General features: G+C 40.7%; 2 protein-coding genes across 2 annotated transcripts in view; one reads left to right on the forward strand and one right to left on the reverse strand.

The window, feature by feature from the left end:
• LOC142442265 (uncharacterized) overlaps nucleotides 1-23,904 on the forward strand; it is a 1,041,239-nt gene that overhangs the window by 516,425 nt on the left and 500,910 nt on the right.
• LOC142443056 (ninein-like protein) overlaps nucleotides 2,127-23,904 on the reverse strand; it is a 101,921-nt gene continuing 80,143 nt past the window's right edge. The window contains exons 2-4 of the mRNA XM_075544676.1: nucleotides 14,965-15,123; nucleotides 11,109-11,222; nucleotides 2,127-2,367 (exon numbers count right to left, since the gene is read on the reverse strand). Of these exons, the coding sequence (XP_075400791.1) occupies nucleotides 2,176-2,367; nucleotides 11,109-11,222; nucleotides 14,965-15,123 (465 nt within the window). The 3' untranslated portion in view covers nucleotides 2,127-2,175. The remainder of the gene's footprint in view (nucleotides 2,368-11,108; nucleotides 11,223-14,964; nucleotides 15,124-23,904) is intronic.

A 23,904-nucleotide genomic window follows, 5' to 3' on the forward strand; every position in this document is an offset into this window, starting at 1 on the left:
TGGGTTGAGGCTCATAGCAGAGTTGTATGCCACTTCGGGTGTTTATTAGCATACCTGAAACTCTGTAATGTGTCCTGTTAAACACCTACCCTGAGCATTTCTCTTGGCACTATAACTTATTGAGTTATTAAATTCTTTCATCACGCATTTTGTCTGTGAGTTTCTGTGTAGCCGTTGCAATGGATACATGCAAAAGTAAAAGAGTGGACACTAATCAAGACTATATAATGCATATATAATAAATGTACAAAGAGACCAGGAGACTTACTTACCATCTTTGGGATAGTGCGTGCCTTTAGGACGAGTAAAAGGTTGCAATCAATAGAATACGACCTTCACCTCTATCTAAAATATTTTATATCTTTTAAAAAGAAAAATTTCAAAATATTATATTAAATGTATCTAGTTGATGGGTATATGGGTTTTCTCCTAAAACTGTATTTTCTAATTATTTGAGATATTTTATAATTGAAGAACAAAGGACAAAATTGAAATATAGATACTTTTTAATTGAAAAACTGCAAATACAGTGACTCATTTCACATTACAGTAGTACATTCAGATAAACAAATGACCATCAATTTTGGTATAAAACTATATTTTTATCTTTTTTTAACATATAGTTCAATTCCCAGTGCAAAAACACTCCAATGAAAAAAAGATTCATGTACAATAAATACAAGCCTACAGGTGTAACCACAGTACCAATATTTACATGTGGTAAAGTGGTTCCAAACGAACAAGAGTCCTCTCCTTTATTGTCTAGAGGACACTCTGCTTACAGAGGGAAGCCCTTCTGGAAAGTCTGCACTCAGCAGCCATTGGGAAGTGTAACAGAGGACAGAGCTGAGTAACCAGACAGTAAAGCTCTTAGGTTCAGGGTAATGGTTTCATGGGACATACCATTATTTGGCTTATTAACATGTTTGGTGCTTCTGTTCTACCTCCTCCTTCAGTTGTCAGGCACAGTTGGTGTCGATTCATGTGGAACAACAGAATCCAATAGAGTAGGATTCTGGAATGCATGGCTAATTAGCTGCCTCCATAAACAATGCCCTCCTTTGTCACGAGTCCAAATGAACTGCATGGTGCCTGGCTACCACTGCTGAGCATTTTGATCAAAGAGTTCAGAGAAGGATCCTGAACAAAATGGGGCAAAAATACAGACAAGAATAGAAAATTCTCATAATTCCCAACTTTCTGGAGCCATGGAGGGTGGCTGAACTCCTAAAACTATTGCCTTAAACCAGAAATGTACCATAATGTCTTCTTGAAACCAAGTAATAGTTTGGCTTAACTAGTAAAAAAAAAGTCTGCTTTGAGCTTGATGATCTTTTAACAACTATGTATGTGGAATAAAATGGAAAACAACTTGAAGTATTTGCCTGGGACTTTAAACAAAAAACAAAGCCAACCACACTGCCATGAAATCAATTCTGATTCACAATGACCTTACAGGACCGAGTAGACCTGCCCCTGTGCGTTTCTGAGACCGCAACTCTTCATGGGAGCAGACAGCCATGTCTTTCTCCCAAGTCTGTTGGATTTAAAGTGCTGCTTTTGTGGCTAGCAGCCCAGCGCTGTCATCACCATGCCACCTGGACTCCCCGGGAACTCTAAGGGGAGTGAATTTATGCTAACAGATGAGCAACAACTCAAAAAAGCTGAAAATGGCTACAGACCGGAGGAATATAATCCGTATCAGCAAACTGTATACATTAAAAACTGCTGAAGTGATGTATGTTTTGTTGTGTGTCTGCTTAAGAAAACATAAATGAAATTTAAAAGGAAAAATATGATAAAGCTGTCTAGAGCCCTACTTTACATTTTAATCTTTGAAGCCAAAGTCACTACGAATTGTAATTGACTCGATGGCAATGAGAGCTTAAGTCGAAAATGCAGTATTGGAACTGCATTATCTTAACCCACTTTCTCTGTCAGGCCTGACCAAGTGTTTCCATCATGTTTTCCCAGTGGTAAAATTGGGAGTTTTATAAAAATGTGCTCTTGTCCAACACGTGTATGTTCCCAGGATCTGGCACAGAGCAGATGCTGCTGGAACGAGCCAGACACCACAGTCGCCCTGTTTCTGAGGACCCTGGCCAATAAGGCATCACAGTGGCTCAGGTTTTAAGATTTTCTTTTCAGAATGAATTCCAAGAAAGCAAGCAGTCTTTACACACAGAGGGATGCCGGAGAAATCTTACTGATTAATTTGTTGAGAGCTCTGAGTTTTTCTTCCAAGATGAGGCTGTTTTTCTCAGCTCCTCTTTGTTTCTCTTCAGTAACCTGGAGGGCTTTTAGCAGGTGTGCGTTCTCCACATAAAGCTCCTTGAGCAGCAAATTGGACTTCACGCTGTTTTCAAACTGGAGAGGGAAGAGAGCCACCCATTACTGTGAGTGCAGGGAAGGGGTACATGTTCCCGACCCTGTTCATTCCACGGTCGTTGAAATGATAACTTTAGGTTCTTAAGGATATAACAAAAATATTGCGTGTATGACACTTCTTGTTACCCTGAAGTGAGACCTCCAACTGAGGGTGTGATGAATTATGTACTGGAGAAAATTTAAGGGAAATTGTGGGAATCAGTTTAACCGGAAGACCCAAGAGTCACAAATCAACAGTTCTCAGAAAGGCTATTGTACGATACAATAATGAATTGCAAAGAATGACAACAATTTTTGGTTCTTTACTGCCCCTTGCCCTAGGAATCACTGTGGCCCTGACCCCCACTGCTGTTTCCTGGGTCTGAGCTTTCTGCCAAACCCATACGGTTTCACAGATGTGAATGACAGGAAACACTAGCAATGACCTCATTCAAAATACAAGGGCACAAGAATCCCAGCATGGGGTTCAGTCAACACCAAATTTCACTTGTAGAACATAGTAAGCGCCCACATGCCAGGTCTTGCTCTAGCACTAGCGAAGCAGTGGTGAACGTAGTCTCTGGGCTGTGCACCACATATGCTAATGAGAACCAAACTTAGTATGCCATATGGGGGAAGTGCTGAGAAAACCAAGCAAGGAGCAAGAGGGGGGCAGCTAGTTGGTTGAGGGAACTGTAACGACTAATGTAAACCTCAATTTGACTAGACTATGATTCTCATCAGTCTGACAGGTGCTTTTTCATAATGGAATCAACTTTCATTTTTGTGATCTGATATGAACAGCCAATCAGTTGAAAGGGAAATTGCCTCGGGAGTGTGGCCAGCTTCCTTTATCGAAGTGGAAGTTGTGGCAAAGTTTGCTCTCTTTCTTGACCTGCACTCTAGTTGCCTGATCTGCAGTTCCTGTGTTATAAACCTGAAGAAGTCTCCATCCTAACCAGCAGGTCGTGGATTCACCAGTCCTACAACCCCACAAGTCATCAGAAATCCTTAGCTTCCACTGGACACATACGGTAGGTTTGGGACTTGCCAACCTCTACAACTGCATAAACCCCTACCATGCAGCAAATCTCTTTATATGTATGTATGTGTGCATCTCACTGATGCACCCCTCTCGAGAACTCAGACTTAGCTATTTGGCACCAAGAGTGATTCTAGAAGAACAAAACTCAAAGAATAAGTGGTAGTTACATCATTTCATGTCAACTTGAAGATATATGAAAGTGTAAGGGTAGAGTTTAGGCTGTCAATCAGGTCACACCCTGATGGTGACTCTCTGTGGGCGAGACTTTCTCATAAGCAGGGTCCTGGGCACCTCCCCCACTCTCTGTGCCTTCACTTTCCTGGCTGCTGCAAGCACTACGATACGGTCAGTTGGATCCACATAACTACACCCACTGGCCTGTGATTGTCCTGCATTCTGCATCATTGCATGTGACTTAATGAGTCTGAAGAGCAACTTATAGACTGAAGAGCTGGACTGGGATGGAATGTTTTATTGATCCATAATTACTTCTTGAGATAAAACTTTTTCTTATACATATATGAGTGTCTCTGGATTTGTTTCTCTAGTCAACCCGGCCCAACACAGAATGCTTTCTTTCTTTTTTAGTTATATACTTTCCTTGGGAACTCTTACATCTCTTATCACAATCCACACAATCATCCATTGTGTCAAGCACATTTGTACATCTGTTGCCATCATCATTCTCAAACATTTGCTTTCTACTTGAGCCCTTGGCATCAGTTCCTTGTTTCCCCCCTCTCCCCAGTCCCCCTCTCTTATGAACCTTTGATAATTTATAAATTGTTATTTTGTCATGTCTTACACTGTCCGACATCTTCCTTCACCCACTTTTCTGTTGTCTGTCCCCCAGGGAGGGGGTTTTATGTAAATCCTTGTGACTGGTTCCCCCTTTCTATTCTACATTCCCTTGACACTCCCGGTATCACCACTCGTCCTGAGGAGTTCATCCATCCTGGATTCCCTGTGTTTCCATTTCCTATCTGTATCAGTCTACATCCTCTGGCCAGATTTGTAAGGTAGCATTGGGATCATGATGGCGGGGGAGGGAGAGGAAGCATTTAAGAACTAGAGGAAAGTTGTATGTTTCATCATTGCTACACTGCACCCTGACTGGCTTGTCTCCTCCCCATGATCCTTCTGTGAGGGGATCTCCAGTTGCCTAAAGATGGGCTTTGTGTCCCTACTCTGCACTTCCCCTCATTCACCATGATAGGATTTTTTGTTCTTTGATGCCTGATATCTGATCCCTTCGACACCTCATGATCACACAGGTTGTTGTGCTTTTTCTATGTGGGTTTTGTTGCTTCTGAGCTAGATGGCCAATTGTTTACCTTCAAGCCTTTAAGACCCCAGATGCTATATCTTTTGATAGCTGGGCACCATCAGCTTTCTTCACCACATTTGCTTATGTACCCATTTGTCTTCAGCGATCATGTCAGGAAGGTGAGCTTCATGGAATACCAGCTTAATAGAACAAAGTGTTCTGACATTGAGGGAGTACTTGAGTGGAGTCCCAATGTCCATCTGCTACCTTAATACTAAATCTATAACTATATGCACATAGATCTATTTCCCCATCATCATATATAAATATATTTACATATGTACACACCTGTACTTAGACCTCTATAAATGCCCTTTGCCTTGTAGTTCTTTCCTCTATTTCCATTTACTTTTCTCTTGTCCCACTATCATGCTCAGCCTTCATTTGAGTTTCAGTAATTCCTCTCAGTTACATTGTCCTTGATCAAGCCCTACTAGGCCTCTTACACCATCCTCGTCACTGATTTTGGAGCACTTGTTGTTCTCTTGTCCCTGGGTTTGTTAACTCCACTACAGCATGCTTTCTGAACTTATTCTCAAGTCTGGCTGGATTTAAAAGTACTAATTGCTCAACTTCCAATAGTAAAGAGGCATAGTAATCCATGGCATGAGGTGGCAATAAAGACAAGCATAATATCCCCACCATTAGATCAAACATCTGTGAGAGACAATGCTGTGAGTGACTACTATTTCATTATTATCTTTCAACATTTTTGTTACACCCACAAGCATAGTGAAGCTGGCTGGTTCAGCTTTCAGATACACAACGCGGAAAGAGAAAATGATGAGTCCACAGCTTCAAAGTCCTGGCTCAAGCAGTACATAAAGGACCTGAAAGTTGCTATTTGGGTCTTGAAATAAAGTCTTATTTCTTGTAGCAGTGTTGAGATTGCTGAAAACCCATCCAGAGTCTTATCCTCACTACCACTGAGTTGGCTGCAATGCACAGTGACTGCATAAGCCAAAATCGAATGTCCTCGAGGGCTCTGGGGGCTATAAATATTTATCGGAGCACAAACTTCATCTTTTACCTGGGGCGTGGCTGGTGCTTTTAAAATCGCTGACCTTTAGCTAACAGTCCAGTTTGTAACCCACACACCACCATCATTCCTGAGTCCTAGCTGAAGAATAGCTAATTACACCATCAACTGAATCCCTTATGTTGAAAGGTTTGACGGGGAAGATGTGAGATCCTGAAAATTGAGATGGGAAAATGTGGACAATAAAAGGATCAAGCTAGGGACATGGAGCCCTTATTGTTGAATTACCTTTTTTTATTTTCAGAAGGACCAGCCTCCTGCCCCCATCTGAAGGGATTAACCCACCTTCTTTGCCTGAATCACCTTCGAGAGTAAAATCAGCCCTCTTATCCTCATCTGACCATAGTCCCACAGCTGTGTCCCAGGAATCTTTGTATGAGGCAAATGCTTTGCAAGATGCACTTTTTGCTTTTAGAACAATAACTAGTGTGAAGTCCACTGTCCCGTGACACGACTTCTTTGAGGCATAAAGTGTGGCCCAGGAGGAGGTATGGCATACTCCAGACAGAGACTGCTTGCTTTTCCTACTGAACACAAGGAGAAACAAAGGCCTCGGGATTAGGTGTGGGAACTGTGTCAGTCTGAGTGTAGTGCTATGAGCCTGCCAAGTGGCAAGTCTTCATTCGATGTTTCAGCTCACCCCGTCAGAAAAGTACCTAGTAGTTACATTGTTGCGGGACAACAATGAGGACTATGAAGTGGCCTATACTGAATGAAGTTGAATTGCTTTTATATACTGGAAAAGGTATCTAAAAGCTGAAGTAAATTGGAATGTTAGAGTAGATTTATCAAGATGGACATACCGACACATGCAGGGGATGCTTAGAGGGCTCTATCAATTCCAAGATGAGCAAGTGTATAGGCCCACAACTCCTATGAATCCTCTGAGGTAGAAATCCACTACACTGTCAGAATATAGATAGTTAATATTTCTCAAAGGATCCCTATGGCACTAAACTGACACTCATTCTAGGCGGCCCAAATGTCAGCTCATGCCTATCCAACAGTGGGTACAGTGGTCTCTGAAATAATCCTGTAATAATCTCTCCAGGTCCAGAATATGCAATTGGCAGAATTTTGGATCCCTGACACATGGAGAAAGGGTTATTACAGTAAGAAAGGCCAAGTGGAAGCCATTAGAACTTTCCTCAAAGAAATGTTAGACCAAAAGCAGTATTACATTGCTGGAGAACCTGCAGAGATTAATGTCACCATAAAGACTTGAAGAATGGAGGGGGATGATTTCCACCACAATCTCATTCAACTTACCTATCTGTCTTGTGCAAAAAAAAAAAAAAAAAAAAGGATCTTAAGAGAGTGACAGTGAATTGATATAAACTTAACCAGTGGTGGCTCTGATTGTAACTGCTAATCCAGATGTGGTTTCACTGCTTGAGCACATTAGTACATTTCCTGGAAGACAGCACATAGCTATTGCTTTAATCAATGTCTTTTTCTTGATACCTGTCAGAAGCAGTGTACCTTTAGCTATCAAGGTCAAGAATACAAGGGGGCTTCAAAAAGTTCTTGAATGAGATCAGGTCCCTTAAGGGTAGCATTGGTGAAGAAATTAGATGGTGCCCCACTAATCAGACAGAACAGCATCTGGGATCTTAAAGGCTTGTTTCCAAACAAGCAGCCATCTAAGTGAGATGTCAACTAATCAACATGGAAGAAGCACACCAACATCTGTTATCCATGGATTGTAAATTATATAATCCAAATCGGAAGAAGGGAATAGTTTCAAAGCTTAGCAGGCGAGATTCTGGTTTTCAGAAGGGAATGGATGAGAGCGGAAGGCCAAAATACATTTGCAGGAGCTACTCAGCGAATAAGTCTCCAGTGATTTTCCGATGAAACTGAGGAATGGGAAGAACCTGGTTACCAGATGAGAGTACTGAAGATGACTATAGGAAATTAAAATGATAACTCTGACTTGAATAGCTAAAATCTTGAACAGTTAAAACTATGGGGGTTTATTTCTGTTGTATTTTGTCATCGTGGTTAGCCGTCTCGATTCTTTGTTATGTTTTTGCTTAACGCCTGGCCTGCAGTTCTAGTTCATAAACCTTCAGACATCTGTTCCTCTGCTACCCCATGAACTAGCAGAGGTCTCCAAGTTGCCACTGGACCCACGGATATGGGACGTGCTAACCCCCCCATGTGTGTGAATCACGAAGTACAATTTTCTCTATATATTTACATACATGTTTTACTGGTTTTGCTTGTCTACAGAAACCCCGAGGCTGTTCCTGTAAGATGACATGTGAACGGAGTTCTGAGTAAAATGAGAGTCCAGAGACTATCCCAGTTTTTCCCGAAGGGGGCGGTACTGCCCGTTGGGTAGCAGTGAAACAGTCCAGTGACGATGTCTGGGCCTCAAAGCATCCAGCGGCGCTACACAAGCAGACACCCAAACCGTATCCTGAATTAGGGGCAATAATACAAAAGATTTTAATGGTCAGGGGGACAATGAGTGATTTTTTTTTCCTGCAAAAAGGGGTGGTAGGCCAAGTAAGTTTAGGAATCTAGGGGCTATGTGAACACCAGGTAGCAAGAAGAGAGATTACAAAGACCTTGCAGCTGGTCAGGGCCTCGGGTGACTAGGTAGCAGCAGGCAGCCACCATAGCTGAAGGTGTGTGCTCCTGAGGAAACATAGACAGGAAGTCAGGGCAGGAGTGGACACTAAATCTAAGAGAGCCTTAAAGGACACCGTGACAAGGTTGACTTTTACTTTGAAGAAGATGGGAAGGTGTGAGGCGCGGCGAGCTGAGATCTCAGAGGTATTGCAGCGCCTGTGCTAAGAAGAAATCAAGGCCGGTATGCAAGGCAGAACCAGGAAGGCCAGAGAGAGGGCATAAAGTGAGGGGGTGTGGACCAGAGTGAGATCAGTGGGGTACGAGTGCTTGGAGTCTATATCCATTCTGAAAGCTGAGCTGCGAATTAGGTGTAGACCCAGGCAGGGGGGACGAACAGTGGCTGAGCCATGAGAGGAGCATGGAAGGGAGAGAAGCAGGGTTGTGAGCACAGAGTCTTTGAAGGGCATTTAAAGAGCAGAGAGGAGGGCTGAGGGCTAGGCCAGAGGGCCAGGCTTCTTTACAATGGGCTTACATACTTATGGCAAGGAGGGCTCCCAGTGAGTGGGGGAATAAAAAAGAGCAAGGCAGGATGGAAAGAAGAGGAGAAAGGGGACTTAAGAGGAGTAGGGGACGGACAGGAGGAAGTAAAGGAACAGTAGAACAGTGACAGGCATGGTGCCTGGCACTCGGTAGAGCAAAACCTTTTACAGGGCCGAGACTATTTTCCCACAACCACGAACAGGGAAGTGTAAGTGTGTGGGTGCCTATTTATGGCTGTCTGGTGATCAGGAAATGTTACCGGTATTTAGCACCTGTCAGGAAGGATTCTCAAGTACAACACATGTGATATTCCACCAGTGAGCAACATGCTTCCCCCAATGCTAATCTGTTTTCTACTTGAGGTATACGATGGGGTACCCCCAAAACCTGGAATTTTGTTTCAAAGCTTTGTATTTAAATTTTTTTACAAAACAACCTTATCACCTTCAAAGTACTCTCCATTACACCTAATACATTTGTCAATTCAGCGCTTCCATTCTTGGAAACATTGTTTTTTTTCAAATTCAGCTGTTTGGACGGCTGACAGCACCTCTCTCATTTTTTTGCTTCATCTCTTCTATATCATCAACTAGCTGTCCTTTCATGTTCCTCTGCATTGGTGGAAACACAAAGAAGTTGCATGGAGTGAAGTCAGGTAAGGTGCATGGGACAAGAGAGGCATGCTGTTTCTTGTCAAAAATTGGCACACTGAGATGGCATGTGAGCAGTTGCATTGTCATGATGGTAAAACCAGTCCCCCATCTGCCACAAATCAGGTCTTTTTTGTTGCACATTGTTACACAATATTTTCAAAACCTCTACATAGAAAGTTTGATTAACAGTCTGACCTAGTGGAAGGAACTCTAAATGCACTATATTATGGACATCAAAAAAATCAAATGAGCATAATCTTGATCTTTAATTTCACTTGACGAGTTTTTCTTGGGCAAGGTGATGATGGTGTCTTCCCCTGGCTTGACTGAAGTTTGCTTGTCACCAGTAATGACCTTGAGAAAAGTCTGGATCACTTCAGAGTTGTTCTTTCCAAGAATGACTTGTTTCCAGTTGACACTCCTTCTTGGTGGCCTGTCACAAATCTTCTGTTAAACTTCACTGAACTAAGCTCCAAGATAGTCCAGATAACTTCCCCATCTTTTTAATGGTCCATCATTGGTCTTCAAGCAAAAGTGGATGAATTTTTTGGACATTTTTGTCTGTTTGGAAAGTTGATGGACATCCAGAATAAGGTTTGTTATCGATCGACATTTTACCTTTTTGGAAATAAGAAAACTACTGGTACACTTGAGTTTTTTTCAGAGTGCTATCCTTGTAAGTTGTATTCAACATCACAACAGTTTCTGTGACATTTTTCTGGAGCAGAAAGCAAACTTTCACAGCCACACGCAGTTCTCTTAAATGAGCCATCACAAAAAAACAAGGTGTGAGCAAAACTGCTTTTATGAAAAAATTCACTGTGACCAGAGAACCTTCCCAGGCGACGCCGCTGGGTGCACTAACTCAGAACAAGTTGCTTGATGCTCAGCTAGTAGGAACAATGCATCCTATGAAAGCTCCACAGAGTGGAGTTTTCCTGTTTTTCTTTTTTACCCACTCATATATGTTAGGTCATGATTAAGGGGCTGCTCAGATACCTTATCTGTGCAGTATAGTCTCCCCTAACACCCTGACTCTACAGTCCAGGAAAATGTGTTTTCTTCAAAGCCCTTGGCCAACTACAATCTTATTATTAGCTCTCATCAGCTCTAGAATTTAAGTTCCATGAGGGCTTATTTATCTCAGGTCTACCTAGAAAAATGCTTTCCTACACAGTAGGTGCTCAGTAGGCAATGTGCTGAATGATGGATGCATGAATAAATCCATAACCTTCCTGAGGTTATGTGGCCATCTCAAAAAAGAAACCTTAAAATGATACCCAAAAGAAAATAAGTACAATAAACAAGCTAGTTATATATATATATATAATAGAATCTTTTATTGACTGCTATTAATTATGAATCCTGTTGAAAATTACTTTATGTTCAAGTATAAGGTGTTGACAGAGGCTCAGTCTGAGGGGTAACTAATGAACATGGCCCCTCGGAGTCTGTGACCAGACAGTCTCTTACTACACCAGCTGTGTGAATACCCAGGAGGTAGAAGTGTGCAGATATAAGATGTTTGTGAGGAAATGACAAGAACTTATCACTCACCTGGTCCTTCTGCTCATCTACTTTTTCTTGTAGAAGCATTTCCATATTCTTTAAGATCATTTCCACTTTATCCACTTGCTTTTCTGTGGTATTAAGTTGTTTTTCATGTATTTCCTGACAAAAGGAGGTTACCAATCAAAAAATTATGTTTTAAAAGAACTAACTTCAAGACATTTAAAATGGTATTTGGGCGAAATGTACACATCTACAAGTTACTAGCTACGAGCCTCTGTCTGAACATGGGATGCTAACAAGCTCTGTCAGGAGTATAGGTGTGGCGCAGGGCGTAGTGTTTTGCATAGGAATCCGACAGTGGCAGTTTCTTACATAGGCTTACAAAAAAACAAAAAACAATGCCATCAAGCCAATTTGACTCACAGCGTCCCTCTATAGAGTTTCTGACAGGATTTCTTTATGGGAATAGATAGGCTTATCTTTTTCCCTCGGATCATCTGGTGGATTTGAACTGTCAATCTCGCTGTCAGCAGTCCAATACTTATCTGGTAATGTAACCACTATTCCAAAGGCCTGTCATATGTTTTAGCAGTTGTGTGCCTAGGTATTTACTCAAATGAGTTGAAAATCTGTATCCACATAAAAGCCTGCATACAAATATTTATCATAATTTTATTCATTATTGCCCCAAACTGGAAGTAATCAAGAGGTCCTTCAACAGCTCAATGGCTAAACAAACGAGCATATCTGTATCATGGAAATATTATCTAGCAAAAAAAATAAATGAGCCATCAAGCCATGAAAAAAATATGGAGGAAACTTAAGTACTTATTAAGTACAAGAAACCAGTCTGAAAAAGCTACATAATGCATGATTCCAATTATAAAGCAAAATTAAAGAGACAGAAACAAGGTCAGCGACTAGCAGGAGTTCAAGGAACAATAGAGGAACAAACAGGTGGAGCAGAGAATTTTAAGGGCAGTGAAATTATTCTGCATGAAACTTTAATCTTGGGTACAGGGCATGCCTACGGGCAACCCTAAGCGTCATCCTGAATGGGAACAAGAGACAGCAGTTAATAACGAAAACTGATGCTGTGGAGTTAGTTCTAACTCACGGCAACACATGTATTTGTCAGAGTCGAAGTGCTCCATGGGGCTTTCTTGGTCATGATCTGACTCTGTAATTTAACATCCCAGAAAACCTGATCTGATCTGTAACCACATGGAGTTTCTTTCTATCTCGTTATTTATTTTTCAATATGAAAACCGTTTGCAGTAGTGGTCTCATACAATATCTGTCTCTTGTGATTGACTAATTTCACTCAGCATCATGTTCTCCCGAATAATCCATATTATTGTTTTGCATCACATCTTTTAAAACAGTTGTATTAGCACTTCACCCACGTCATACAATTCAATCAGATCAAGAAAAGTTGTCCAATTGTTACAATATTTAATTCAAAACCTTTTTCTTCTCCCTTGTACTCATTGTAATTCATGTACTTATTTTTTTCTAACTGTGGCACAAATATACAGAAATATTTTCCAATTGCACAACTTCTAGTTGTATAATTCAGAGCGAGAAGAGGCTCAATAATATTTTCATGTTGTACAACTATCATTGTTATCCTTTTTCAAACTATCGACCACAGTGACAGAAACTCAATGCTCCCAAAGCAACAGATCTTTCCCCTTCACCCATGGTAACTGTTGGTCAAGTTTGGTTTGTTTTTTTTTTACAGTGTTTTAAAAAATCATTTTATTAGGGGCTCATACAACTTTAAAAAAATGTATTATTATTTTTTAAACAATTTATTAGGGGCTCATACAACTCTTATCACAATCCATACATATACATACATCAATTGTATAAAGCACATCCATACATTCTTTGCCCTAATCACTCTCAAAGCATTTGCTCTCCACTTAACCCCTCTGCATCAGGTCCTCCCAAGAGCAACCTCACTGGACACCCCTCCCCCCACAATGTCAGCCCTCCTCTTCTCCCCTCAACAGGCATGCACCTATGTTCCCCCAAATTTGACCATTGCCTTTCTTCTTTCCTGTGCTGCCCCTCGCATCAGTAAGCCCCATTCCTCTGACAGGGCTGATTCCCTCTCTGGGAGACCTCACCCCAAATCCACATGGCTACCTCTCAGGGACCAGCATCAACCCCACCCCATCCATCTGATTCCAGCTCTCATGAGGTGACCTTCGGCCAAGTGACCTACATGATACTTACTTTGAGCAGATGATGTGTGGCTCTTTAGCGGCCTGCCTGGTCCCCAGCCAGACGACTGGATGGCCTGCACACTTGAACTTGTGCCCGTTCTGCTGCATGTTCCTATTATCGTGGACTCACACAGTGTTTATCCTTCTGTGCTTGACTAGCTTCACTCAGCATAATATCTTCCAGATGCCTCTACAACTTGAGGTGTTTCATTGCTGTTTTTAGGGATGTATTCCATTGTATGTATGTACCGGAGTTTTTATCCACTCTTGTACTGATGGTAATGTAGGCTGTTTCCAGCTTCTTCCTGCCCACCCACCAGCTTTTTGCTACTATGAACTCTGCTGTGATGACCATAGGGGAGGGAAACATCTGTCCGTGATCTGCTTCTTATTTCTTTGGGGTACATACCAGCAATGGTATTGTTGGATCATATGGTAGTTCAGTTGCCATCTGTTTTAGGTATCGCCATACTGCCTTCCAGAGTGCCTGTACATATTTACCAGTCCACCAGCAGGGGATAAGAGTTCCTATCTCACCACACACTCTCCAACATTTGTTGTTCTGTTTCTTTTGAAAAATCATTTTATTGGGGACTTGTACAACTTATTGTAATCCTTCCATTGTGTCAAGCACATTTGTTCATTTGTTGCCATCATCATTTTCAAAATATTTTCTTTCTACTTGAGCCCTTGGCATCAGCTCCTCATTCCTCCCCCTACCTCCACCCTATCCTCCCTTTCACATTCTGTTTTTTTTTTAATTGGGCTAGTTATGGGCATTAGGTGGGATCTTATGGTCATTTTGACTCGCATTTCCTGGGTGGCTAGTGACAGGGAGCATGTATCAGTATACCAGTATCAGACTGTTTTGACAACTGTGGCTGTATAAGTAGGTTTTGGGGTCAAGTAATGTGAGATCACCTGCTTTGTTCTTTTTCTTGGGGAGTTCTTTGCTTATCCTGGGTTTCTTCCCTTTTTATATGGAGTTAATAATCAGTGTTTCCATTTCTTTGAAGAATGATGTTAGAATTTGGATCGGCAATGCATTTTATTTGTAGATTGTTTTAGATAGTATCAACATTCTCACAATACTGAGTCTTCTGATCCACAAACACGGAATATGCTTCCATTTGTGTAGATCCCGGTTGGCTTCTTATAGTAATGTTCTATAGTTTTCTTCGTACAAGTCTTGGTTTTTGGTTAAGTTTATTCCCAGGTATTTCAGCTTTTGCAAAGGATACTGATTCCTTGGTATCTTTTTCTGTACCCCCATCCCTGGTATAGAAGAAGTCAATTGTTACTCTTGTATACTGCTACTCTACTAAACTCCTCTATGACTTCCAGCTAGTCTCTTGTGGACCCTTTAGGATTCTCAATATATAAAATCATATTATTTGCAAACAGTGAAGTTTCACTTCTTATAATGAGATTCTTGAGGCTCTTGCTATCTATATTTTCAACTTGTCTTTTCAGAAATGTTGTAGGGATTTACTCTCTTTTTAAGATTTAATTCCTTTATGCTACTCTTCTAAATAAAGCAGATTTATAAAAAACTATGATATTCCATGTTCTTTTCCCCCAGGCTTCCTGGCTATGTGTGGGGCAGTGTATGTCTCCATATCTTTAAGTTGTTGCTCTCATATTCCCACTCTGCACTGCCCACTCACCTGCTCTTTCACCTGGTGACCAGCCCGATCCATCTTCAGTGTCAGCAACTGAACGGGTACTTGATTTTTCTCATTTTGAGCCTTGTGGACAAAGGCCTCCTCACCCAGGTGAAGGATCCTATGGTTGAGCTGAGATAACTGATCCTTGTATTTCTGACTCTAGAGCAAAAAAGGGTAAAACAATGATTGAAAACAAAAACGAAGCCCCAGCAGATCCTTTCAGTGGTTAATGAGGGGTAATTTTGTCTCACTGTGGGACGTGGCAACATCTGGAGGCATTTTTCATTGTCATAATTGGGGTAGGTAGGGGTGGCTACTGACATGGAGAAATGCTACTAAATATCCTACAGTGTATAGGACAGCCCCTATACAGACTTATCCAGTCTCACACAGCAATGATGCTGAAGTTGAGAACTCTGCTTTATTCCTGAGAAGAAGTGAGAATACATCTAGACCATTAAGAACATTCAAACCACTGTTCTGAAGGCCTCCCACTTTTATCTAAGTTATTTAAAATATCGTGTTAAGGGGGGGGGAGGAAGAAACTTAAAGCATATGAATCTCTTCAAAAGGACCTCTGACCTGTCCCTGATATCCAAATCTATCTGGCAGTAAGTTGTTGATATTCTCAGTACCACTGGGCCAGGAAATTCGAGTGTCTGACAGATGTCCTCTTGGTGTATACACAAATGGCCGTGTGTTCCAACAGTTGCTAGAAAATTTCTCAGTTTTTCACCATAGAGATTTCAGTTACTGTCAACCACTGGTCAGGAGCATCTTTCAATAAATTACAATTTAAAAGAATCAAATTACATTTTTGTTGGATTGCCTTTCTTTTTTTCTCACAACAATTAGTTTTCAGGGGAGAGATCAACCACAGTTCCAAGGTATTCCCACGTTGGTGTGAATACCTATGGTTCAGCAATGAGCAGAATCATATCATTTTTATCTTGTAGGTTTAATACGCACACACAAGGGTAAGTATAAAAGCATTGTATAATAGAAACTTGTTAAAAATGATTATGGAAACATATGTATGAATGTGCTTGACACAATGAATGTATGTATGGAATGTGATAAGTTGTATGAGCCCCCAATAAAATGATTAAAAAAAGAAACCTTAATTAAACAAAACTATCAAAATATGAAGCTACTGTTTCATGTCATATCTTTATCTATGCCTATATGCTTCTGAAGTGTTTTCATCTTTCTATTCATTTCCCAAAGAATTCTCACTCTTCAATTTATGTCATGTCAAATGGGAGTTCTGTCATGTTCAAGGGATGCAAATCATGTTCGTTTTAAATGTCCTCTGAGCTTGGGAACACAGAGCAGTGTGGAAGGCAGATAAGGCTGCGTCAGGTGGATGGGTCGTTCCCAATGAGGAGCTCGTCAGACAGTCCTTGCTACCCTCCAGGAGGAGCAGGTATGGCGCCGTAACAGAACACACGCCGTGGTACATTTTCCTGTCCTTCTTCCTCCTCCCCAGCGCAGCTTTCCATTCTCTTCAGATGTCTTCCTGAGAAGTCTCTGTGATCATTCTTGAGAAAATATAAAGAGGATTCCTTTGAAACCCAGAAAGAGAGTCTCCAAAGCCTTCTGAGGTGACTTGCCTTGAATTCATCTTTGAGGTCTTCCCGACCTTCATTAAAACGCTAAAAAGTATTGTGTTATGTGGAGCAGCAGCATTCCTGTAAACTTGTGGGAAAACTTAATTAATTTGGGAATATTCACTTGAGTTTTGTTAAAAATGTGATAGCCCTGATGTAAATGAAAATTGATTTTTTAAAATTTCTGTTTTTCCCAGATCATTTTATTAGGGCATAATCCAGACATCATACCAATAGCTCTATCAGATCAAGCAGCGTTGTGCAATTACTGCATATAATCAATTTCTTCCTTTTCATACTACGTGATATCAGCTCCCCATTACCTCTTTCCTCCCCATCAATACACCCCAAGAACTCTTACTCCAGTTATTACCTCTACAGATTCACCCAATCTGGGTTTGATAAACCCCCAAACACAGAAAGATACATAACAGAATCAAGAAAGGTACCAAAATAACAAAATACAGCAGAGATAAGACCTAATCTAGAAAACAACAGCAAAACCCAGAAAATATTAAAAACTAGATAAAAGTCAAAGTGTATCTAAAGGGAGCTCAAATAACAAGATTTTAACCATTCAAGCCCTATTTATCATTTTAATTTACTATAATCATCTTTCCAATACCAGCTGCCTGATAACCAGGTTATTCCTATCTCTCAGTGATAGTCAGAGGGGGGCCACTGGAGGCTTATTCCCTGTGGAGAACCTGAACATGTATTTTGGGCTCCCACTGTCATCCATAGCTTTGTGAACACCAGAATTTCACAAATTTCAGCTCTGACAGCACTCCCTTCTTCAGATCTGGTTTATATAATTGATAATCCTTGGATCATCGATGATCGTGTGCTTCTTCCAGGTGAATTTACTGACATCTCACTTAGATGGGTGCTTATTTGAAACAAGCTCCAATTATTTCCAACAGGGTTTTGTGGAGACCTTGGGTTTTCCTCTCTCTATAAAATCATACCATCTGCAAATAACTAGAGCTTAATTTCTCTTTGCCCAATTGCACTCCCTTAATCTCTTGTTGCCTTTTGATTCTGGCTAGGATCTAGCACAATGCTGAATAAAAGTGGGGATAATGGGCATCTTTGTCTGGTTCCCATTTTCAATTGCAATGATTTCAGCTTTTCTCCATCCAGTATGATACTGGCTGTTGGATATTAAGATATGGACTTTAGTATATTGAAGAATTTCCTTATATTTAATTATTGTTTTTATTAGGAATGGGTGTTGGATATTGTCAAATGCTTTTTCTACATCCATCAATATGATCATCTGGTTCTTCTATAGTTTGTTTATATGGTGGTATGAATCCCATTTGGGCATGAAGTATTATTATTATTTTGATATGTTGTTGAATTCTACTGGCCAGGATTTTGTTGAGAATCTATGTTCATGAGAGATATTGGCTTGTAGTTTTCTATTTGTGTGAGGTCTTCCTTTCATTGTCATTGGTTTAGTAAATTTTTCTCCATCTTTTGACTCTCAGTCTGTTTTTGTCTGTGAGTTTGAGGTGTGTTTCTTGAAGGCAGCAGATTGATGGATCTTGTTTCCTAATCCAGTCTGCTACTCTGTCTTTTGACTGGGGTATTTAGCCCATTGATTTTCATTGGTATTAATTCCAAATGCAGGTGAGTTACTATCATATTGTATTATCTGTGTTTGGGAGGGAGGATTCTATTCATGTCCTTGTTTCCCGTCTAGATCTACTGTTTTGGGTGTTGTTTTAGTGTGTTGACTTCTGGATAGTAGCACGGACTGTGGCGATCTCATAATGTTTTTGTGCTGTTGATTTTCTGACCATAGAGATATGGTTAGTGTTTTCGGCAATGCTGGTTTTGTTTTTATGAATTCTCTAACTATTTCCTTGTTTGGGAATACCTTTATTTCTTCTTTATATGTGATATATCGCTTTGCTGGATACAGGATTTTGGTTGGCAGGTTTTTACTTTGAAAGTTTGATCTATGTTGCTCCATTTTCTTATTTCCTGCATATTTTCTGCTGAGAGCTCTGAGCTTATTCCAATCTGATTACCTCTGAAGGTGACTTTTTCCCTCTCTAGTTGCTCTCAAGATTCTCTCCTTTTCCTTGAAGTTGAATATTTTGACTATCATATGTCCTGATGCCCTCCTATACATGTCCCCTACCCCCACCCCCCGGGTCTAACCTCCTTGGAGTTCTCTCTGTCTCCTGAATGGTTATTATCTCCTCCTTTATAGTACTGGGGAAAATTTCCTCCACAAATTCTCTTACTAATTTATATGTAGATTTGTTTGTTTCTTCCTGTTCCAGTATTCCAAACAAGACATTCATTACTTCTGTTCATGGTTTCTCACATCATCCTCAGGTTTACTTCAGATTATTTTACTTTTTTGTTTGTTTCTCTCATTTGCTGAAGTCTGCATGGTTGTCTTCAAGTTCATAGATTCAATTTTCATTTTCTTCCATTCTATTGTTCAGTTCTTTTTTGGGGGTAATTATTTTATTGGGGGCTCATACTACTTTTATCACAATCCATTCATACATCCATTGTGTCAGCACATTTGTACATTTGTTGCCCTCATCATTCTCAAAACATTGCTTTCTACTTGAGTCCTTGGTATGAGCTCAGTTTTTACCCTCCCTCCCTGCCCCCCTTTCTCATGAACACTTAATAATTTATAAATTATTATTAGTCATGTCTTACACTGTTCAACGTCTCTCTTCACCCACTTTTCAGTTGTACATCCCCCAGGGAGGGGGTTATATGTAGATCATTGTAATTGGTTCTCTCTTTCTACCCCCACCTTCCCTCCACCCTCCCAGTATTGCCACTCCCACCACTGGTCCTGAAGGGTTCATCTATCCTGGATTCCCTGTGTTTTCAGTTCCTATCTGTACCAGTGTACATCCTCCGGTCTAGCCAGATTTGTAAGATAGAATTGGGATCATGATAGTGGTGGGGAGGAAACATTTAAGAAATAGAGGAAAGTTGTATGTTCATCATTGCTAAACTGCACCCTGACTGGCCCATCTCCTCCCCGTGACCCTTCTGTAAGGGGGTGTCCAGTTGCCTACAGATGGGCTTTGGGTCCCCAATCTGCACTCCCCTCATTCACAATGATATTATTTTTTGTTCTTTGATGCCTGATACCTGATCCCTTTGACACTTCATGATCACACAGGCTGGTGTGCTTCTTCCATGTGGGCTTTGGTTGGCCTAGAAGGCCACTTGTTTACCTTCAAACCTTTAAGACTCTAGATGCTATATCTTTTGATAGCCGACACCATTGACTTTCTTCACCACATTTGCCTTCAGTGATTGTGTCTGGAAGGTGAGCATCATGGAATGCCAGTTTAATAGAACAAGTGTTCTTACATTGAGAGAGTACTTGAGTAGGGGCCAAATGTCCATCTGCTACTTTAATACTAAACCTATAAATATATGCATAGTTCTATTTCTCCATCATCATATATAAATATATTTACATATGTACATGCCTATATTTAGAGCTCTATAAATGCTATGTGCCTTGCAGTTCTTTCCTCTATTTCCTTTTACTTTGCTCTTGTTCATGTTCAGCCTTCATTAGGGTTTCAGTAATTCCTCTCGGTTACATTACCCATGATCAAGCCCTACCAGGCCTCTTACACGCTCCTCACCACTGATTTTGGATCACTTGTTGTTCTCTTGTCCCTTGGTTTGTTAACCACTTCTTTTCCCCAACCTTCCCCTCTCTCATGTCCCCCTGGAACTGTCAGTCCCATTGTTTTCTCCTCCAGATTGTTTATCCCACCTATTTTATCTAGATAGACCTGCAGAGATAATAATATACACAAAATCAAGACAGAACAAAACAAAGCAACAAAAGAAAACAAAACAGCACCACCAAAAAACAAATGACAAAAAAAAAAGAAAAGCCTGTCAATAGTTCAAGGTCTGTTTGTTGACATTTGTGAGTGTTTGCTGATTGAGCCTGATGGGGTGCCATGCTCTGAACCCAAAGTCTATTTTTGATAATGCCTCGAGACTTCCTTGCTCTGCTCCCCTTGCTGTTCTGTTGCATGCCCTTCATGTTTTGCCTCAGTGTGGTGGGGTCAGATCGGTCTAATTCAACCATATGGTCCTCTCTGTGCATTGGCTGTTCTTAGTGGGGATATTGTCCTCAAGGCTTGGTGGGCCAGGATGTGCTCCAGTCTCTCTTCCTCCCCCTTCATTTGCTTCGATTTGCTCTGATCAGACATGTCCCTCTCTCGGTGCTGTAGCTTCAATGCTATCCTCTGAAGTACTTTCTTCTGGGGGCAAGGGCTGCTGTCCATGTAGTTGGGATTGGGGCCAACCCCTCAGACCTCTCTACTGGTTCCTTGCTTCATGCCAGTATGTTGCATTCACATCTTGGAGCATGGGGTAGAAGTCTGGTCCTTCTTTCCCGGCGACGATATGAACAAGACCCTCCCCTTGGATGGGTTAGTTCCCTGTTCCCCAGCTACCCATTTATTTCATTTTCTTCCCCCCCACCCCAACCTTTTTAATTGTCTACCATATGTATCCCTGGATTTGGTCTGGCCCCTGCCATACTACCTGGACCTCACCCCAGGAATGTTTGTATACAGTAGCTTTTTCCTTATGTCCCTTTTGCATTTTTTTTTATGTTTACCTCAGCGGACTCATGTTGTATTTGTGTTTTGTGCTTGGCTTACTTTGTTTAGCATCATTTTCTCCAGTTTTTCCCATGTGGCAAGGTGCTTCATGCATTCATCACTGCTTTTTAGTGATGTGTAGTACTCCAGTGTATGTATGTACCATAGTTTTTATTTAAATCATTTTATTAGAGGCTCATACAACTCTTAGCACAATCCATACATACATCAATTATTTAAAGCACATCTGTACCATAGGTTTTTAATCCATTCATCTGTTGATGGAAATTTGGGTTGTTTCCAACTCCTTGCAATTGTAAACTGTGCTGCGATGAACACCGGTATTGCTCAGTTCTCATACAATGTTTTTTAATTCTGTTATCTCATTGTTTTGTTTCTCGGTTTCTTTGGGGTGTGAGGTTTTTAGTATCACACTTTCTTCCTTTTTTCAGAATTGATCCCCAAATCTCTTGTATGGTCACAAACATCATTCACCTGTATTCTCTTTCTGGTAATCTAAGGTCTTCACTTTCTGTGTATTCCAATGAAGTTGCGTAATCTTCAGTTGTTGACTTTTGTTTTTCTTGATTTTTTGTGGTTACTACTGCTGACTGTTGTTTGCATGGCATAGTGATCCAACTGTAGATGGTATGTAAGGTTCTGGATTGTGTGTGAGTAGGTGGAGGAGGGAGGGACAGGACTTGCTCTTTGGGTTAGTGGAGAAAGTTCAGATAGGGGCTGGAAATTGTATTCTGTTGAGATGAGGAAGAAATGATAGAGCTGACTGGGTAGAAGGAATAGGAGATAGGAATACATGAGTAGGATTTAGGTGACAGAAATAATCATAAGTGGTGTTCTGGTTATAGTGGTTTTCTGATAAATTAAAAAAGGGGATTTTAAGGGGTCTGCTAGTACTTGTTAGTTTATGTGAAAGTGTGTCTCACTGTTAAGATTCTGGCTGAGACTGGCTGAATTCCCAAGGAGGTTCTAACTGGTGGCAGTTTCTAACATTTTATATTTTCTTTTGGCTGAGGTTTTTCTCTGTTTTGCTTTGTCATTGTTTGTGCTTTGTGTGGTTTTCTGTGTATGAAATCCATGCTATGTAAATCTCTAGAGACAGTAACTGGAGTGATAGTTGGCTAGGGGCATGGCAGGGAGGATGCGGGAAGTGGGAAGCTAACAATGAGTGGAAGAAGGAAGAGTTCTGACATTGATGGTGCTGATGACTGCACAACTCTTACTCTTGTACTTCTGCCAAAGAAGCCTCATCTCAATCTAATTATTATCAATGACTAGACAAACCCAAACTTCAAGACACGGGACAAAACAATTGCATGTAATATTCAAAAGTGCCATGGTCTCCAAAATAAAGAATAGACCGAGAGAAAGAGACAAGAAGACATGATATAAATGCCACATGTGATTCTAAGAATTATCAGGATGGCTGGCAGCACCAAAATGGGGTGTCCCTGACGGCAGTAATGTATCCACACGAACTTTCTGATTTTTGACAAGGGAGGTAGTTACTGCATTCTGAAATCGTTGAGGAACAAAGTCCTCTATAGTATTCGAAAATAGTTTTTAAAGAAAGAAAGAAAGAGAGAAAGAAAAGTTCATTAGCTTCACTTCAGGTGGTAATACTAAACCTGACTGTTGATCATTTCCATTTCAAGGCAGGCCTGATATTTCTCTCTCTTTAAAATATCAATTTCTTTCCTGTTGAAAAAGCAAAATTAACAATATCATTGCCAATTAATGAGTTTTCTTCTTCTAGTAACAGTCCACCATGGCTTGGACAAAAAGGCCCACCCCTACCTCCCCTCATATTCTACGGCCCAGATCCCTCTACACTACTGCTACTGCTATGATTGATAATAGTGGTGATGGTTCAATCTTGATCCCAAGCTCCTAAAGCCAGAAGAATTTAGGAAAGTTTACCCTTAGGACTTCAAACCGATTCATTCCAGTTCCAACCCCTGTTGATAATTTGAATTTTTGACCTAAATATACTGAATCACAATCAATATTTTAGCAAAGTTCTCAGGCGATTCTTTAATTTTTTAAAAAGTTCTATTGATACATAATTCACATATAAACAATTCAATAGTTCAATCATATGAAGATTGTATAATCATCACCACAATCAGTTTTGGAACATTTTCTTCATTCTTGTACTCGTCGTTATTAGCTTCCCATTTCCTTCTAACCAACTGTGTGAAACTCCCAAAGAACCATTAATCCAGTTAGGGTCTGTATAGATGCACCTATTCTGGACTTCATCTATAGGAAAACATACTTTAAAAACAACAGAAACAACTAACAATAACAAAGTAAAACAGACAAGAACCTTTAGAAAAGAAAGCAGAAAGTATTAAAAACTGGAACAAATTAAAAATGGAACTTAAGAGAGATCAAAAGACAAGGTGCCAAATTTTAAACTAACTGCATCTCCAATAATCCCCTTTCCAATGCATTTTACATGAGAACAAGGCTGGTCCCATCCTTGGTCTAGGGTCAGATGGGATTCATCAGGTGACTCTTTTTGAGGCGGAAATGAAAATTTTCAGCAGGGAGGGTGAAACCAAAGCCAGGTGTCACCTTGGTTTGTGCGGGTAACTGCCAAGGTCAATGGTATAGCCTCCCACACCCCTTAACGATTCAGTCTTAGAAACCCTCTACAGACTCAATGAGAGTGGGTTTAGTTT

Source organism: Tenrec ecaudatus, chromosome 3 (assembly GCF_050624435.1).
Source record: "Tenrec ecaudatus isolate mTenEca1 chromosome 3, mTenEca1.hap1, whole genome shotgun sequence".
NCBI lineage: Eukaryota > Metazoa > Chordata > Mammalia > Afrosoricida > Tenrecidae > Tenrec > Tenrec ecaudatus.